This window comes from Pistacia vera, unplaced genomic scaffold, assembly GCF_008641045.1.
Source record: "Pistacia vera cultivar Batoury unplaced genomic scaffold, PisVer_v2 Contig513, whole genome shotgun sequence".
In the NCBI taxonomy this organism is placed as follows: domain Eukaryota; kingdom Viridiplantae; phylum Streptophyta; class Magnoliopsida; order Sapindales; family Anacardiaceae; genus Pistacia; species Pistacia vera.
Window position 1 is genome coordinate 26,854 of NW_022196350.1, and position 19,042 is coordinate 45,895.

A 19,042-nucleotide genomic window follows, 5' to 3' on the forward strand; every position below is an offset into this window, starting at 1 on the left:
TCAATACCTCTAGCTGTTGTAGGGCTTCTTCGCATGAGGGGGTCAAACGAACTGTTGGATTTTTTGAGGGCGTGGAAGAAGAGGTGGCACTTGTCAGGACTGGAGATGAAGCGGCTCAGGGCGGCCACTCGTCCTGCAAGACGTGGACTCTCTGAGCAAGTTGGGATGGTATGCTGAGAACCGTCTGATTGGTCGGGTTTGCTTCTATTCCTCGTGAGTAACCATATAGCCTAAGAATTACCTGATGAGACGCCGAATGAGCATTTCTAGGTTCGTTTCATGTTGTACTTCGGAGAACGGCGAATGCCTGGCTAAGGTGGTCAAGGGTTGTTGCAATAGGGATTTGACGAGCATGTCGTCGATGTACACTTCCAGGTCTTCCTAAGTGGCAGAGAACATTTTTGGACCAGACGTTGGTAGTGGGTCAGGCGTTTTTCATCCAAACGGCATTACTTTAACAATAGGTTCCCCTCTCTGTGATGAAAGCTGTCTTCTCCTGGTGGCGCAGCATAGAAAATGATTGTATTCCGAGAAGGCCATGAAACTGAGGAGTTCGGCCCTGTGGTCGCGTCTACCATCATGTCATATGTGGAGGGGGAAAGAATCCTTGGGGCAGCTTTGTTCAAGTCGTGAAGTCGATGCAGACTCTCCAATTCCCGTTTTTCTTTACGACTACGAGTTTGCCAGCCATTGGGGGTGGATGACCTCTCTGATCATGCCGTTGTTTAGGAGTTTTTTGATCTCTTCATTGTGATCTGGTTCCTTCAGGTGCGAAATTCTCCTCTTGCTTGACTGGCGGGTGATCGGATCTCTTGAGCTGGTGGACCATTGCGTCTGGATTGATCCCGTCATGTCGGCATGGGACCAGGAGAAAAGTCTTCGTTCGTTTTAGAAAAACATCAGCTTCTCTTGTCTTGGGTCGAGGCGGGAGCCTATGTGTGTTTTCTCTCGGGTAAGCGGATGTATCTGCACTTCATCCAACTCCTCAATGGTCGGTTGGTCGGGCTCTGCTCGAGGGGTTGGACGAGACTGTAATTGCTATGAAGAGTTTCCCGTGCCTTTGAAGGCGTTTTTGTAGCAGTCCCTGGAAGCTTTAGGGTCACCCTTGATTCCCTTACTCCTCACTTGGTCGGAAACCTGATTGTCTGGTGGAAAGTAGATGGGACTGCCCGCATGTCGTGGATCCAGGGGCGGCCTAAAATGACGTTGTAGGGGGATGGGCAGTCAATCACCAGGAAGACTGTCTGTTTGTTTACTCCGCTGGCATAGATAGGAAAGATGATCTCCCCGATAGTGTATTTCTGCTCCGAGCTGAATCCAACTAGCAATGTCGGTCGCCTGTTGATATTTGCTTCTTCCAGTCCCATTGCTTTGACCGCTTCGAGGAATAGGATATTTGCTGACGAACCCCCATCTACGAACACTCTTTTCACCAGGATGTTGGCTATTTGCAAGGAGAGGACTAAAGCGTCGTGGTAAGGAGTGGCTAGGGTGATCGATTCGTCATCCTCGAACTAAATTACCTGATGGGAGTATGACCTCGAGACCGGGTGGATGGACTAGACTTCATGATGGTTAGTTCTAGCATGCCGCTTCGCTGATGAGTAACTTACCCCACTGATTTCTGATCCTCCGGAGATTAGCGAGCAGAAACCCTTCGGTGTGGGTTCTCGCAGAGGGGGCGACTGTTGTTTGGAGCTTTTCTGGCTAATGGTGTTCTTCCCCTTGTCAGTGAGTAGATCACGAAGATGTCCCCTCTTCAGAAGTGCGGCGACCTCAAGCCGCAAGGCGATGCAGTCTGCGGTGTTGTGCCCGTGATCGTTGTGGAACTCGCACCACTTGGTTGTGTCTCTCCTTGCCTCGGGATTGAGCTTACCAGGCCACTTGACAGCGGATCCCATTCCTTTCATTATCGCTACGACCTGGGTTGGTTCGATGTTGAGACTGTATTATGGTATTTTGAACTGGTTCGATCCGAAATGCCTGTTATCGCTTCTCAAGGGTTGGCGATCATATGGTCTCCTGGCTCTGCCCATATTCCGTGCGGGGGGTTGGTAACGGTGTTCTACCAGTCTAGGCTCTAGCTTCCTGTCGTTCTGCCTTGGTTCGTATCTGGAATGGGCGGCTCGGTTCATCTCATCTTCCTCCCACCTTATCTGGATAACGGCTCGGGCCAGAGCGTCTTCCATGGTGGTGCAGCCTAGCTTTGTAAGCTCTTTGTATAGTTCTCCATCTGGGAGGAGGCCTTTTCTGAAGGCTTCCACAGCAGTCTCGGGGTTACAAGAGGGAATAGAGATCTTCTCTTTGTTGAATCTGCTAACATACTCTCTTAATGGTTCCCCCCTTCGTTGGTATACTCGGTACAAGTTGGCCGACAACTTCTCTAGCTTCTTCCTGCTGGCGAACTGTTCCACAAAGGTGTCAGTAAGCTGAGCGAATGAATCGATGGATCCGTTTGGGAGGTTCGTGTACCATTGGAGCGTCGGGCCGGACAAACTAGACCCGAAACTTTTGCACATGTAGGCTTCTCTAAGCGGTCGGGGTATGGAAACAATGAACATCCGCTGCTTGTATGAGGCTATGTGGTCGTCCGGGTCAGTGGTACCGTCATATGGTTTCATGTTGGGGATAGTGAATTTCTGGGGCATGTCAGCCAGGGCGATCTCATCCGCAAAGGGTGAATCGGCGTAACAATTCGGTCTGCTCTTCTTGGTTGGGATTGGCATTCCTGGGATACGCCTTATTACTGCCTCAACGTCGACCAGTCTCTTGGCCAGTAACTGTTCCACAGGGGAAGGGGATACTATCGGGTCATCCCGTCTTACCGGGTCTGGTACGTCTCGTTGGGTCATCCCTCAGGGGGTAGACTGATAGATCAGTCCGTCGTGCGCTCCTTGGTAGCATTGTCTTCGTTCATCCCTTCTGGTTGGATGACTCCCATTGTCACTGTTCTGTTGTTCTTCCCTACATGAACGTTCAGGGGAGTTGTCTGGTAGTCGTTCGGTCTTTCAGGATGGACGGGCTCAAGAGCTGGAGTTGGTTTGGTTTGGCCGTTCACCCCGCGAGGGTGAGCCAGGCAGGAGGGGGTTTGTGTTTGGGTTGACTAGAGGTGAAGTGGTATGGTGGGGATGGGTTGATCCTTCGGGTTCTTTATTGCTGGATCGTTTTGATCATGAGGCTGGGATGGGTCGACTGGACCGCGCCCTATTGTATCTTTATCTCCGTTAGTCAGAACGGAGTAGTCGAGCACCAGTGCGTTAAGCTGACGCGGCCCTTTACCAGAATCCGAGGGTTGATGCTCTGGTGTGGAGAGGGGTTGCATGGATGGGATAATGGTGCGGAACCGATTGGGGGGTGCTTGGTCGGGCAGAAACTCGAGTTCATAGAATCGACTTACTTTGTCTTTTAGCGACTGGTTCTCGACTCTGATGGATGTGTTTCGGCTTCCAGTGCGGCCACCTTGTCCAAGTTTTGTTGCATGAGAGCAGTCAAAGCCTCCAGTCTGGCCTCGAGGCCTGAGTTAACGTCGTCTGGATTGTCAGCCATGGAATATTCCTCCACGTAGCAAGGTTCGTCACGCCGAATGATTGCTAGAGGCCCCATGGTGGGCGCTAAACTGTAGACGTAAAAATCTACTTGTACGGAAAGGGGGGTCTGATCCCGCGAGGTTGAGGCCACTAGCGATCTGCTGTACCTGCACACGTAGAGAAACACGCGTGAAGCGAACGGGAAACACCAGGGTGGTGTTTGCCATAGGCACTCCGACGCTCAAGTCAGCAAGGCTGAAAGGCTAATATAGTGAGGGCTAGGGAGTGAGAGATTACCGGAAGTCTAGTCGGGGACTGTGACTACGGCGATTAAGTGAACTCTCAAGTAAAGAGTCTCGGGTGTGAAGGGGTAATGTCGATGTCCCTTGTGAGAGGGCTGGCCTCTGCTTATATAGTGGTCGTCTAGTCTTCCAATCCTGGTGGGAGCAGGAGTCCTAGTGTGACCCTGATGCCAATCCTAGAAGAATCAGGGCCGTAATCAGCTGTCTTTATTAGTGTCTAGATAGGAAGTTAATTCCATTTAGGAGAATGACCCTCAAGTGGGAAAGTCTTCAGGAAAGAGGAAGACGACCTTGAATAGGGGATTGATCAAGAATGGGAAAATGTTGAAGGGGCTATGGGCTCTGGACCCACCCATAGGCCTAGAAATTGGACAGGGCTTAAGAGGCTCGCGCCCATGTAGTCCGGGCCGGCTATACTTCGTATCAAATAGGGCTAATCCGAATTGGACCTCTGCAAGATTGGGCCTGGTCATTCTTTATCAGTGATCCTGTTTCCCTATTTGGGCCGAGGACGATTTTTGGCCCTAACAGAGAGCAACCAAAAAAAGGACCCAAAGGAACAAGGATAAACAATCCTTTGAACAAGATACCACCGAGCCAGGAAAAACAATCCTAAGGAAGTCACAAAGCGCCCCAAAGCAGCAAAGAAACCAGCAGCAAGATGGCTAAACAAGAGGCACAAAAAAGACCCACCTGAGGAGCAGATCTGCAGCCTGCTGAAAAAAAAAAAAACAACAGCCCCATAAGAGGAGCAGGCCTGTAGCTCACTGGAAAATGCAGCAAAACAAGCTGCTGCACAAACAAACACATCAGCAGCCACCCAAAAGTAGATCTGCAGCTCACTGGAAACAAGCGAGAATGAGGTAGAATGGATAAATGAAATTACTTATGATTGTCAACCAGACTGCAAAATGTTTTAAATCGGTTTTTATCATTAAAGGAATGTCAATGAATTAATGTTGAGATTACGAGAAAGAATATATATAACCAAATTAAATTGAAATAGGAGGTTTACTATCCGCACTATTTTTTTTTTTTTCTTTGTTAACCGGGTGTTTGGGATAATTTATGCGCACTTCAACTAACCTCTGAATTCTATTAGATACCCTACAAACTTCCACACTGTTTTTTTACTACGAGAAAAAGCCGAGTTTGGGGCCATGTTGGGCTTGAAAGAAGTGGCCCACCGAAGACATTGCTCTAATTTAAATTGATACATGACCCATGTCCAAGTGAACTCAAGGTGATGTTACTTGAATGTAAATGGACGTATTTAGCACTTGTCTTAACTCCTAATTTCACACACACACAAACAACATATATTGACCACCATTAGGTGATCCAACGGTCAACTAAAATTTAGAACTGTTAGATTTATTATTCAAGAGGTTCTGAATTTGATCTACCTAGGTTACTAATATAGGTGACGACTGAGAGGATTTACCTGACTGTCAATTTTAAGACTCGAGAGATTAGTTAAGATGCATATAAACTGACTCGAAAACTCTCGTTATCACAAAAAAAAAAAAAAAAAAAAAAATGTATTGCTCTCAAGAAAAAAATTCAGAAATTGTTTGATTTGCAGTATGGGTACAATTTATTTATTTATTTATTTTTGGGTAAAACAAGGAGCAATTAAAAACTATAAATGACTGACACTTTTTTATAATAACAAAAAGTTAAAAATTATAAATAACTGACACTTTTTATAATAACAAAAAGTTTATAATTTAAACTTATAAAAAATGATAAATATTTTATAATAAAAATTCATAATTAGATTATGTTCGAAACTTAAATATGTATTCTAGATTTTAAAATTGTTCCCAGATTGGATATAAAGAATAAAAGAATGTCTTAAATGTGGTTTAGGCTAGTAAATATCAGTTTCCAATGAGTTAACTTATACTTTATATATCAAAATCCAAGATGCCAAATCTCCTCCAAAATCTACAAGTAGTGTTGGGTTGTGATGTATTTATCGTTTTATCTACTACTATAACTTTATGTTATTAAGTTAATAAATCTTCAACTTTATCCATAATAAATCCTCTTAAACTTACGGAATTACAACTCAATTTATTCTCAATTCAGTACAAATAATAAAGGAATAAAAGAAAACTACTACTTTAATAAAGAAACGAATACAAGTTCATATAAATCCTAATTAAATTTCTTCCACTTTTGTCCTTCATCAATCTTAATATTTATAACTGCACATCTTATTTAACTTTTAGGGTGGTTGGTTAGAGGTAATAAAATATTACTCTGGTAATCTATCTTTTAATCCGGTCATTATCATGTTTGATTGTCAAATAATAAAAAATTCTGGTAATCTTTAAATACCAATAATAATTACTTTAAATAATATAAGAGGTTATCTAATTATTGATTTAGATGGAGTTATTCTTTGATTACCGGGGTAATCCAAACTTTGTTCCCGTTTTACCCTAAATTAATAAACATTTTGGACACAAATACTTTCATATGTCTATCAAATAACAATTAGTCCAACTATGCGAAATAACTTCTATATTTTGGATATAAATGCCCTTCATTTTACATAAATTAATCTTAGTTTGTCACCATTTTACCCCTAAGTAATTAAATTTTTGGACAGTAATGCCCTTAATCTGAAAACTATTTACATGAATACCACCCAAAACACCCCAATCACCCAAGACGACTATTGGCTGCAGGCCACCACCACCACTGGCAATTGGCAAAATGGTGCACGACCGACAAGATATGGTCTACTGTACGTCAATCTAGACGTTTTCGGCTAAATCCATGACCGTAAACGGCTAGATCCCGCTGGTTGTGCGTCGTTCCGGCCTGTAGTCTGTTTATCTAGTGACACTGTGCCTCTTGTAGTCTGTAGAGTACTGGCAATTTTTTTTGTGAACTACATAAATCGCTTATGAAATTTTGCTTGCTTGGTTTTATCTTTATTGCATATGTATCACTTTGTCTCCAGTTAAATCTATTCAAGAAAGATCTCGAAGGTGTTAGTGAGGTTTGTCTACAATATATTTGACGAAATTCCCAAGCGAGCACATGTTTTCTTCTTTAAACACACAACAAATTCTAGCAATTTTTAGGTGTATCATCAATACATACATTATACATGAACTTGGACTGCATCTCTAAAATATTAGCTTTCTTCTGTTGAGAATCAAGTTGGCAATATGAGGTGACAAAGTTTGTTATATTCAGTTAGTGCACTGGAAGTTAGTTAGTTGTTTTATAAAAGTTAGTTAGTAGTTAGTTTATAACAGAATGTATATAAAGCCTTGTAACTGAGCAAAGAAAGTTAAGTTGAATTCAATATTCATTTTCCAAAATTCATCTTCACGAATTTTCCTCTCCTCTCATCTTTCTCTCTTCAATTCATTTTCCCCAAATTAACATGGTATCAGAGCATAATTAGGGTTAGAAGTTCTCTGAGAAAATCGCTAGAAAATTCGAATCAATCAGTGCTCAATTCCTTCGACACTTCTTCTTCGATCATTTCTGAGATTATTCCTTAGCTCTTTTCTTTTAATAAAATCAGAGGCAGCTTTCTACTCATTCTTAAATTCAATTGAAGAATCAAAATTTTGCACCAAGCTTAATTGAAGATGGCAGCTGATGGCAATAACACATCTTCTTCAACACACACAACCACTCAGCAACCTTTAGCTATTGATTTTAACCATCCTCTCTACCTGTATCCTTCGGATACTCCAGGTGCAATACTCGTTTCTTTTCAATTGAGTGGAATTGACAATTATTCTTCATGGAGTAGGTCCATGAAAATTGCTTTGTTAGCAAAGAATAAGATTTGATTTATTGATGGCACTTGCACAGAGAACACAGTCTGCTAGCTTGCGTAATCAATGGGATAGGTGTAATGCCATAGTCCTCTCATGGCTCATGAATTCAGTAACAAAAGAACTCTTAAATGGAATTGTCTATGCTTCAAGTGCACATCTAGTATGGAAGGATTTACAAGAAAGATTTGATAAAGTAAAGGCTCCAGAATTTTTCAATTACATAGGGAGATAGTCACTCTGGTGCAAGGGACTTATTTGATTTCCACATATTTCTCCAAACTGAAATTGCTATGGGATGAGTTTTCATCCATAGTTCAATTTCCAACATGTGAATGTTCTATGTCAAAAACATATGTTGATCACATGCAGAATTAGAAACTCCTTCAGTTTTTAATGGGATTGACTGAAACCTATTTACATGCTAGAAGTCAAATACTGATGATGAATCCTCTGCCATCTGTGAATCAAGCTTATTCCATGCTTGTTACTGAAGAAAGCCAAAGGAGCCTTACAATTGCTACCCCAACTGAATCATCTTCTCTTGAGCCAACTGTCCTATACTCATCTTCGAATTCCAGTCAACAATCATCAAAATCAAAGAAAAATTGGAACATAATTTGTGAACATTGCAATGTGAGAGGTCATAAGAAAGACAATTGCTACAGACTAATTGGTTATCCTGCTGATTTTAAATTTACAAAGAAGAAAAAATTTAATCAATCTTCTGCCAGCAATGTCACTCCTGTTACATAGCCAGATACTATTTCCTCTTCCATTGAAAATCAAACTGCTCTAGTCTTCTCCAAAGAGCAGTATGCTGAGATACTGAAGTTGCTTCAAAAGGCACCTTCCATGACACCATCAACTGATGCCAATGTCAACATGGCAGGTATCCACTCTTACTTTTCATCACTACATCATGGAAATTACTGGATCCTTGATACAGGTGCTAGTCACTATATGACAACATCTTTGGACAAGCTAACAGATTTGATGGTGTCTACTTCTCCTTCTTTAGCCAGGCTTCCTAATGGACATCACTCAACAGTTTCTCATATCAGCTCTTATGTGATTGGTCCTAATCAAAGGCTAACTAATGTCTTATTTGTGCCTGATTTCAAATTCAACTTGATCTCTATAGCAAAGCTTACCAGAGACTTAAAGTGTTTTGTTTCCTTTTATCTTGATTTTTGCATATTTCAAGACCTCTCCAATGGCAAAGTGCTGGGGATTGGTAGAGAAGCTAAAGGACATTACTTCTTCATGCCTTGTCATGTTCCAACAGCTCATCATTCTGTTTTGCATAAATCATTGGGTACTTCTTGTTCAGTTTCTGTAAATCTTTGGCATAAGTGCCTTGGACATGTACCTCATGTCAAACTAAAATATTTTCCTGGAATAAAGTCTGTTGTTTCTGGTGACAATATGCACTGTGATATTTGTCCACTTGCAAAACATGTTAGACACCCCTTTCCTCTCAGTACTAGCAGATCATCTGCTTGTTTTCATCTATTACATATGGATGTTTGGGGCCCTTATCACACCCCCACACATGATCAGCATAAATTCTTCCTTACCATAGTTGATGATCATTCTCGAATCACTTGGGTTTATCTAATGAAACACAAACATGAGGTCATTATACGTATTAAGAATTTTATTACTCTCATCAGAAATCAGTTCTCAGCTTGTATTAAACACATTCGAACTGATAATGGCCTTGAGTTTCTCAACTCCTAGTGTGCAGCTTTATTCACCTCTCTTGGCATTGTACATCAAAGAACCTGTGTCCACACTCCACAACAAAATGGAGTAGTGGAAAGGAAGCATAGGCATCTTCTCACAATAGCCAGAGCTTTGAGATTTCAGGCCTCCATTCCCATTCAATACTGGGGGGATTGCATACCTACTGCCTGCTATCTGATCAACAGATTTCCTACTGCTGTTCTTCATGGCAGATCACCTTATGAGATCTTGTATGGTTCCCCTCCACCTATTGGACATCTCAGAGTTTTTGGCTGTCTTGCCTATGCTTCTAATGTGGCTACTAGAGATAAATTTGGATTCAAAGCTGTGCCTACAGTTTTCATAGGGTACTCTTCTGTTCTACAAATTACTCAATTTGGAAACCTTTAGCTTCTTTGTCAATCGAGATGTTCAGTTCATTGAGGATTTCTTTCCTTTTCACCACAAGAATGCTTCACATGTTCCTGTTTTTCCAGCTGATCCGTTCATCACTACTTCCCTTGATATTTTGCCTCAGTCCTTTCAATCAACTCCTACATCACCAGACATTTTACCTCCACCTTCTTCTAATATTCATACTTCTCTTTCAACCTCACCTGCTCCTCTTTCAGTTCCTGTTTCTGTTGATGTTAGAAGATCTCAAAGACATCATAAGCCTCCTATTTGGCTTCAAGATTATATCACTCATTCTGCACATTATTCCATCTCCAAGTATGTTTGCTATTCCCATCTTTCACCTCCCTATCAATGCTTCTTGTCTTCAATTTCTCAAATTCAAGAACCAACATCCTTTCATGAAGCTTCTTAAGACCCCAATTGGGTTGCTGCCATGAAAACAGAAATATAAGCTTTGGAGGCCAACCAAACTTGGACTCTAGTGTCCCTTCCACCTGGCAAACAACCTATAGACTGCAAATGGGTCTACAAAGTCAAGTATAACTCATATGGCAGTCTAGAGAGGTATAAAGCCAGGCTTGTGGCTAAAGGTTATAACCAGCAAGCTGGCATTGATTACGCAAAAACCTTTTCCCCAATTGCCAAAATGGTCACTGTAAGATCAATTTTAGCTTTGGCTTCCATTCATGATTGGCTTCTCTTTCAAATGGATGTGTTTAATGCCTTTTTACAGGGAGATTTATATGAGGAGGTCTACATGTCTATGCCTCCAGGATTTGGCAATCAGGGGGGAGAATCACATGGTCTGTCGATTGCTCACATCCTTATATGGATTAAAGTAGGCCAGTAGATAATGGAACCTCAAACTCACTGATGCCTTGATCAAAAGTGGTTATTCACATAGCAAACATGATTACTCCTTATTCACCAAACAAGAAGGCAACAACATTGTCATCTTGCTTGTCTATGTTGTCATCTTGCTTGTCTATGTAGATGACATTTTGATCACTGGCAGTAGCTTGGAAATGATAGATAAGTTAAAGGGAATTCTTCAAAACAATTTCAAAATAAAAGATCTTGGTCACCTCAGATATTTTCTTGGCATAGAAGTGGCCAGATCTTCTGAAGGCATTGCATTAAACCAGAGAAAGTATGCTATTGAACTCATTTCAGAGGCTGGGTTGTCTGGTGCAAAGCCTGCAGATACTCCTCTTGAGAAGAATTTAAAACTCACCTCATATGAGTTTGATCAGAAATTTAATCTAGAAGTTAAAGATGCATTATTAGAAGACCCTAGTCTTTTCAGAAGAATGATTGGCAGGTTGCTATATTTAACTATGACTAGGCCAGATATTGCATTTGCTGTTCAAACACTAAGCCAGCATATGCAATCTCCTAAGGAGTCACATTTGGAGGCAACTTTAAGAGTGATCAGATATGTAAAAAGGAGCTAGCTCTTGGGTTGTTTATGTCCTCAAAAAGTTCAATGGAGTTGGTGGCATTTTGTGACTCAGATTGGGCCTCCTATGCTATTAGCAGGAAATCAGTCTCAGGGTATTGTGTTAAGCTGGGAGACTCTCTTCTCTCTTGGAAGACCAAGAAGCAAAACACAATAGCCAGGTCTTCTGCAGAAGCTGAATACAGGAGTATGGCTACAACAGTGGCAGAGTTGACTTGGTTAATTGGGTTGCTCGAAGAACTTAATGTGAAAGCTATAACTCCAGCTTCGCCACACTATGATAATAAGGCTGCCTTACAGATTGCAGCAAATCCTAGGTTTCATGAGAGAACGAAACATATAGACATTGATTGCCATTTCATAAGGGAGAAGATTCAGAGTGGAATGATAACCATGAAATTCATACCTATTGGAGAACAATTGGCAAACATCTTGACCAAAGGTTTAGGCAGATTGCAACATGAAAAATTCATGTCTGGGCTCTATCTGAAGAACATACATAAGGTGCCAGCTTGAGGGGGAGTGTTGAGAATCAAGCTAGCAATATGAGGTGGCAAAGTTTGTTATATTCAGTTAGTGCACCGGAAGTTAGTTAGTTGTTTTACTAAAGTTAGTTAGTAGTTAGTTTATAACAGAATGTATATAAAACCTTGTAACTGAGCAGAGAGAGTTAAGTTGAATTCAATATTCATTTTCCAAAATTCATCTTCACGAATTTTCCTCTCCTCTCATCTTTCTCTCTTCAATTCATTTCCCCCAAATTAACATCTTCTTTAAACACACAACAAATTCTAGCAAGGCGGAGCTAAGAGTTTTTCTCTTGTTCTATTTTGAGGTGTTTTACGAAAACGAACTATTAACATTATTGAATGAGCAAGAAAGATCTTAGGCCATGCATGAAAGAATATTTTGAATGCTACAACAAGAGGCTTTTGATAACCTACACACATCTTTATTATAACATATTGTAATTAACAATAACTGGATAGACACGGCAGGAGATCCATTGTTGAAAGACGAACCGATTAAATTAGAAACCCAAATTTCATGAATTGCTTCAATCTCCCTTTCTGAACCTCTTTATAACTTCTCTGAATGACACTTTCTTCTTTTTTGATAATGGAATTCCCTCCAACTCTATTACGATTTCTTTCATTGTAGGTCGTTCCTTCCCAATTTGGTTTAAGCAACTTTTAGCAAGGTTCGCAAATACCATAATCTCATCCTTTTTCCCATCCTGCTTCACTTGAGCATCAAGAATATCATACAAACGTTTCTCCTTCATACAACGGATGAAATAAGCTGCCAAACTTATGTTTTCCTGTGATGATCCTAAAAATATTGGTTTTTGTCCTGTTAAAAGCTCTACAAGGACTACTCCAAAGCTGTAGACATCACTTTTTTCGGTCAATCGACTTGATTGGAAGTATTCTGGGTCCAAGTACCCCAAAGTCCCCAATATTATTGTGCTCAGATGAGTTTTATCTATGGAAATTGATCTTGATGCCCCAAAGTCAGCTACTTTTGCTGTATAATTATTATCTAAGAGTATATTTGTCGACTTGATGTCACGATGGAATATGGAAAAGGAAGCACCTGAGTGCATATAAGAAAGCGCACTTGAAACTTCTGTAGCAATTCGTAGACGTGTCTCCCATTTGAGCGGAAACTCTTCATTTTGATCATGAAGATACTGAAAAAGGGTTCCATTGGAGATGAATTCATAAACCAATAAAGGAACCTCAGCTTCCAAACAACACCCTAATAGCTTAACCACATTTCTATGGTTAATTTGGGCCAAAATAACAATCTCGTTAATGAACTCTTCAATTTTCCCTTCATCAACCACATTGGACTTCTTTATCGCAATAATTCTTCCATCTTCTAGCATTCCTTTATAAACAATACCTTGACCTCCTCGACCGAGTACTCTTTTCACATTAAAATGGTCAGTCGCCTTATTTAACTCCGTTAACTTGAAGAGTTTGAATGATCTAGCAACATTGGCACCAAAAGAATTTAACAACTGTTGTAAAAGCAAGCCCCCATTTCGTTCAAAGAACCTCTCGTTCATCTTAATGCCCTTTCTCTTCTTTGTTATTTTGCCGAGCCACCTCCATGCAACAAGCAGAATCACATTTCCAAGGCATGTAACAGCTAGAAAATTACATTTACAATTTGTAATGTTAATAAAGATTATTCTAATTTTAAGTTGCATCCCATCTAAAAACGTAAGCTAATAAGTGAGAGCTCAACATATATTAGACCAATAAGTCCCCTCACATGAAATTTGTTTTTTTTTTTTTTCCTTTGTTCTTTATCTAGTTTGTATGTGGGGATCCGAACTTAAGACATTTGACTCTAATACTACATTAAGTTGTCATCCCACCTGAAAGCTTAAATCTAATAGGTGATGACTCAACATATATTAGACCAATACTAATTATAATCAAAGCTATTTTTTCTGAAAATGTGTAAAAGGGCAAAGCATATATACCTAAAATGAGCAAGAGATGGAAAGGCCCTCTGAAATGATGATTTTCTAAGCTATAGGAATTATTTATGCCCTCGGATTCATCTCCTTTATGAACACCTGAAAAACATATAATATTGGTATATGTTGAGTTGGAACTTGGAAGAGCCTTATGAAATGGAGCACTTAAAACCTATCAGAAATATTTTTGTAATCGATTCATCTTCATTATAAATATCTGAAAAACATAAAATGTTGGTACATATTAAGTAATTATTCCACATAAAAGCGTAAACTAATAGGTAAAGACTCAACATTTTTAATATTTAATTCTATAGGTTTCTTAATGAAACTTGGATTCGAAAGTTATACTTTGGTAAGCAAAATATGAAAGTGACACTTAGACAAGAGACATTAATACGAAGATATCTTGAAGAATTATTTGCTTCTCCTATTCAAATGCCTAAGAAAAGATAAATAAATAAATTAAACTTAACAAAATATTTCAAAATTTAAAAGAAATTATAAAAAAATATATTATATGTTTACAACACTACAAGTATGAACATCAGATCATTTTTATACTATAAAAAGTTGATACAGTAATTGAGTTTTTATTGCAATTAAATAGAAAAAAATGACTTTTTATCATATAAGAGAGTACTTTAAAATTAACAAAGATTTAGAATAACTAATTGAATTGATGAAAGAAATTTACCTACTGGTAGTTGCAGGCTAAAACCAACCCAGAAACTACGATTGCAAATCTTAGTAGAATAATTATCCAGTGCCAGTTCTCGATGATTGAATTCGGCTCGGGCCCCAGCTCCTAAAATACCTAACTCACAAATTATTGCGAGAGACGACACCAAAGATATATTAATATTTAAAGAATATTGTATGTAACATAATTCTTTCTCTTTATCAAATATTATAAAAATATATATCATATTTTCTAGTAAAACAATGAATTCTTCAAAAAAAAAANCAGTTTAAAATGCAGTTGAAGAAAATATAATAGTATTTTTAGAATAGGAAAACAAATTGGTATTTTGGAAATAGTATGAATAGAATTGTTAAAAATATTTAAACGAACAGACTCGTAATTTTCCTTTCGCACTAAGTTTGAAATTAATTTAACAAACTTAAGAAAATTAAAAACATTATGCAAATCGAGGTTCAAATAAAACCCTTTTAAAAGAAGATTTATAAAATCCCTTTTAAAAGAAGATTTATACAATATAGAGAAATTGTTAATTCATATACGGGAATCCAATTCGGACAAATTGCGTCTTTAAAGGTGAAATGGATAACAGAAAAAAGCTTGTATACATATATATAATATAGCAGATAATTTTAATCTAAAAGACATACTATGATACAAAAGAAAATTAAAGAAAGCAATAGAAAATATTAGAAAGTTTGATTTAATTGGGAATAAATTAATGGGTAACACCTCATTTATGTGTTTTAGTAACGAATTAATAGACAATCTTTCACGTAAGGTAAAACTAACCAATGTCAATGCATGTCACACAAATTAATATGAGAAGTTCATATAAAACAAATTAATAATGTTTTAGTGATTGGCAGGGGGTTTAGGGCTATTTTTGATACTCCAAGGGGTTTATTATGTAAGGGCAAACTTCAAGGGGTTTTAAATTATCCCCATACAATGTCTATAACAGATACCACACCAATGTTTATCTAGCGTTCACATGTAGGTCGATCAGGTTGTCAGTGGCTCAATTCTCACAAGATTTGCCTTTTCTAAATTAACCATAGATTTTACCATCTATAGTTTATAATAGTTTAAAGGCTATCATTTTTTGTTGTAAACTCTAATTATGATCTAGGTAATTTATTGTGATACTCAAAAAAATTGTTTTTAATCTAGTAGCCCATATGTTGGAAGTAAGTGCAATGGATATATTTTGAAAATTTTCAAATTCTTTTTTTACGTTTATTACTTATTTTATTTTAAAGTTTTATTATTTACCCTCTAGTTATACCTCTACTAACAAACCTATATTGTAGACAAAAAACCTTTCTAATCATATCAACAAAAAATACATTTTTAGATAAAGAAATGGGAGAGTTCTTAACAACTGTGTATTTTACTATTTCCTCCCATACAGTGGGTAAATTGTCTTGCTATGTTGAGAGAATTGAGGACTATGGATTAAAATTAAGCTAAGTTTGTATTTGCTTACTAGTTCCGCTTGAACCATGCTCCTCCGAATCGTATGGTGATGATGATCCTCCGAATCCATAATTTGAGGAATCCATTATGATAAAATAATAAATAACTAAAATGGATGAAATTGAATAATGAATAAATGTAAATAATAAATTGAATAATAGATGAAATTGAAGAGAGTTTGAGAATTGAAGTAAAGAGAATGAGAGTTGAGAATTGTGAGGAAAATGGGTGGAAATGAGGAATTTTTTATAGGTTAGGCATGGGGGAAAGTGCAAAAAAACAAAGTATTATTTCACTTTCCCCCTAGAAAAGGTCATTTTGACCGAATTGACCATTGCTCAACCGTCTTTTTTTATTGTTTAAAAATTACATTTAACCCCTTTATTATGTATTTCATATATTATACATGGGTTTTTGTTATTTGTTAGGGAGTTTTTTTAAATCAATTAGGCTCAGGCTTGGGACCTGAGCCTTAGAGGAGGGACCAACCTAGAGCCGGTCACCCTCCCGATGGCCTAGGTAAGTCCTTATAGGATCAGGCTTTTTGCCCACCTTTAGATACTTTGACGTTCAAGTCAACGAGGCTGAAGGTATTTAGTGAGGGCTGAGAGTGAGAAAGGTTACTAGAATAATGTGGAGGCTAAAAGTAGTAAAGTTAGTTGGAACTAAGCTTTACAACAAGAGGGGTGATGATTCTTGAGAGCAATAATTTAATAGCCAGAGTAATGGGTATTTCTAAATGTCTAATAAGAGGGTTTGCCCATGTTTATATAGTGAAATAGGACTTTGAGTCCTATTTGGTAGAGGAGTTCCAATTAGGAAGGAAGTCTTGAGACTTGCCTTTATTAGATTAAGATCTTCCAATTCTAGTAAGATTCAAGATCTTGATGAAATTGGAAGGTGAATAGGATTCTTGTTCCTATTAATAGACTGTTATGGGCTAATAGGCTGGAACCTAGTTTAACTTATCTTGTAGGATAACTCAACTCATAGAGTGATAGTTCATAAGGTGGATTTAAGCTAGGCCCAACCGAAATTGGGCTAAGGCCTTGAGTACAATCTATTTATCTCGTTTATTGGGTCTCGTCAGGCCTAACATAATTTTTGGTCCATACAGTTTGTCTTACACTCTCTAAGTCAAAGGGTAGTTAGCGTAGAGAGTAGATTTAATTAATCATAATTGTAAGACCGTTCAACTTAGTTTGTAAGGCGAAGCCGAGAGGAATGATTGCGCGGGGTCATTTGGATCCTTGGGTGGCTTAACCATGAAGTTCGATTCATTAGTTCTAGACCAAACTGAGTGGGAAGAATCGAAGGAAATAAGTTGAGATCGCATGATATATTAGATGGAGCGAAACGATGGTGAGGCCATTTAGCTTGGTGCCTTTCGTTAGATGGGAGGTGTTAGCCGAGTGGGTGATGACTTAAAACATCAATCACGTGGCCTTTCGTTGGACTGACTCGAGCGGTGCAAGAGAATTTTTTAGGCATAAATGCAAGACACTGTTGAGAGGTGTATGAGGCATTGTCAAACAATGATGATCAAGAAGGATGATGGTGAAGCCATTCAGTTATGCTCCATTTGCCGAGCCAAGGGTGTTTACTAAACGTAAGTGATATGAATTGCATTTGAGTGTGTTCACAGGACATGAGACAGTCATTGGGAGATTCATGACACACTCGTACAACTTAACGGAGATTCCTCACATGACTAAATGACTCCAACAAGGCCAAGCCGAATCATAGTTCACGTCTATTAGGGGCAACTGTCATCTTGAAGGAGTGAAACAGACTAAGAAGGGGCTGAGCCAGATGGGGAAGGAGTAAGTATCTAGCATGTCTTAAATCGTACGTTTGGAGAACTACATGATATAACCCATGATGTGATTGGTAATGCAACGAAAGAGTGCCACGTATAGGGTAGAGCTAACATCTCTTATGAGTGGGAAAATCATGTTTTCCAATGTTGTGCAAATGGTCGACACATCGTGAGTTCATTTTTCCAATTCCTAATGAGTGGGAAAGTGAAAAGTCACGACTTTCCAAAACCATGAATGGATGCCATGTGTCGTCCATGACAAGATGTGTATTTAAGAAGGGGAGATTGCCTTTTGTAGCTCATTTTTTCCCCAAAATTGTTTCTTCAAAGAGAGAAGTTGGAGAACGGCAATAGTGGAGCTTTTCTTTAGCACAATTCGTGGTAAAAATCTATTTCTTTTCATTTTCTTGTCATTTTTCATTATTTTTTTGCCATACTATGGTTTTTCAAGTGTTTTGAACAAGATTTCGCACATTTTGGTGAAGTATTGGTGATGTTTGATGGAAAAAAGTGAAAATTTTGTGGCAAGCGGTTTTTGGGCACTCTTTAGGTGGTTTGCTGGCTTTTTGGCTGTTTTGTGGGTTTTTGTGGTTTTTTTTCTCTTAAAAAAGAAAGGACAGTCTATAGGAGAGGTTATTTGGCCGAGCCAAAACATGTGATCCTTTTGGTGAAGAGGCTATTAGTTGATGCTGAATGATGAATGTGGCTCTGGTCGAGACTTGGCTGAGCAAATGAATTATAAGGTCTGGTAATCCTTTACTGAGGCTGTGGATTTTGGTGAACTTGATATTGTTGAGCTATGTGAGATTTGAAGGTTGTTGTTTTGGGTTAATATAGAGTCGAGCAAAGTGACCATGGTTAGGGGAAATAACTACGATGATGCTCTAACAAGTGTACTGCTTCCCGAATGTGATGAGTTGACTCTAACTTGGGGAGTGAGTGTAGCCTTTCACATGGGTGCATGCCAAGGGATCCAAGTACCGAGCCGAGCTAAGCGATGATGGCTCAAGCAATAGGGGTTTAGATGACAACTTCGAAATTGAGAGTGAACTTGAGGCAGGGCGTGCTAGTAGGAATGAGATGCCATCCACTAGTAGTGGCCATGGGGATGAGCCGAGCCATCTTGAAGCTGGTATGCTTGTCAATAACCCGCCATCTAGATTTGTTCAAGAGGAGGTGTTGAAGCTCAGGTATCTTTACAAGATACCTAAGTCCATAGAGGTCAAAACCCCAACCAGATATGAGAAGGTGGACTAGTCCATGCCAGGATGGATCTATAATATGAGCAGATGATGATAGAGG

General features: G+C 39.0%; 2 protein-coding genes across 2 annotated transcripts; both read right to left on the bottom strand.

The window, feature by feature from the left end:
- Nucleotides 1–1,949: 1,949 nt before the first annotated feature.
- LOC116106399 lies at nt 1,950–2,852 on the bottom strand. The gene has a single exon (XM_031392768.1). The coding sequence runs from the start codon at nt 2,850–2,852 to the stop codon at nt 1,950–1,952; it is 903 nt and encodes a 300-aa protein (XP_031248628.1).
- Nucleotides 2,853–12,083: 9,231 nt separating this feature from the next.
- LOC116106400 (wall-associated receptor kinase-like 1) lies at nt 12,084–16,007 on the bottom strand. Its single transcript, XM_031392769.1, has 4 exons — nt 15,932–16,007; nt 14,437–14,556; nt 13,743–13,838; nt 12,084–13,402 (listed from the first exon to the last, which is right to left on the bottom strand). The coding sequence occupies exons 1-4, from the start codon at nt 16,005–16,007 to the stop codon at nt 12,303–12,305; spliced, it is 1,392 nt and encodes a 463-aa protein (XP_031248629.1). The 3' UTR covers nt 12,084–12,302.
- Nucleotides 16,008–19,042: the final 3,035 nt, after the last annotated feature.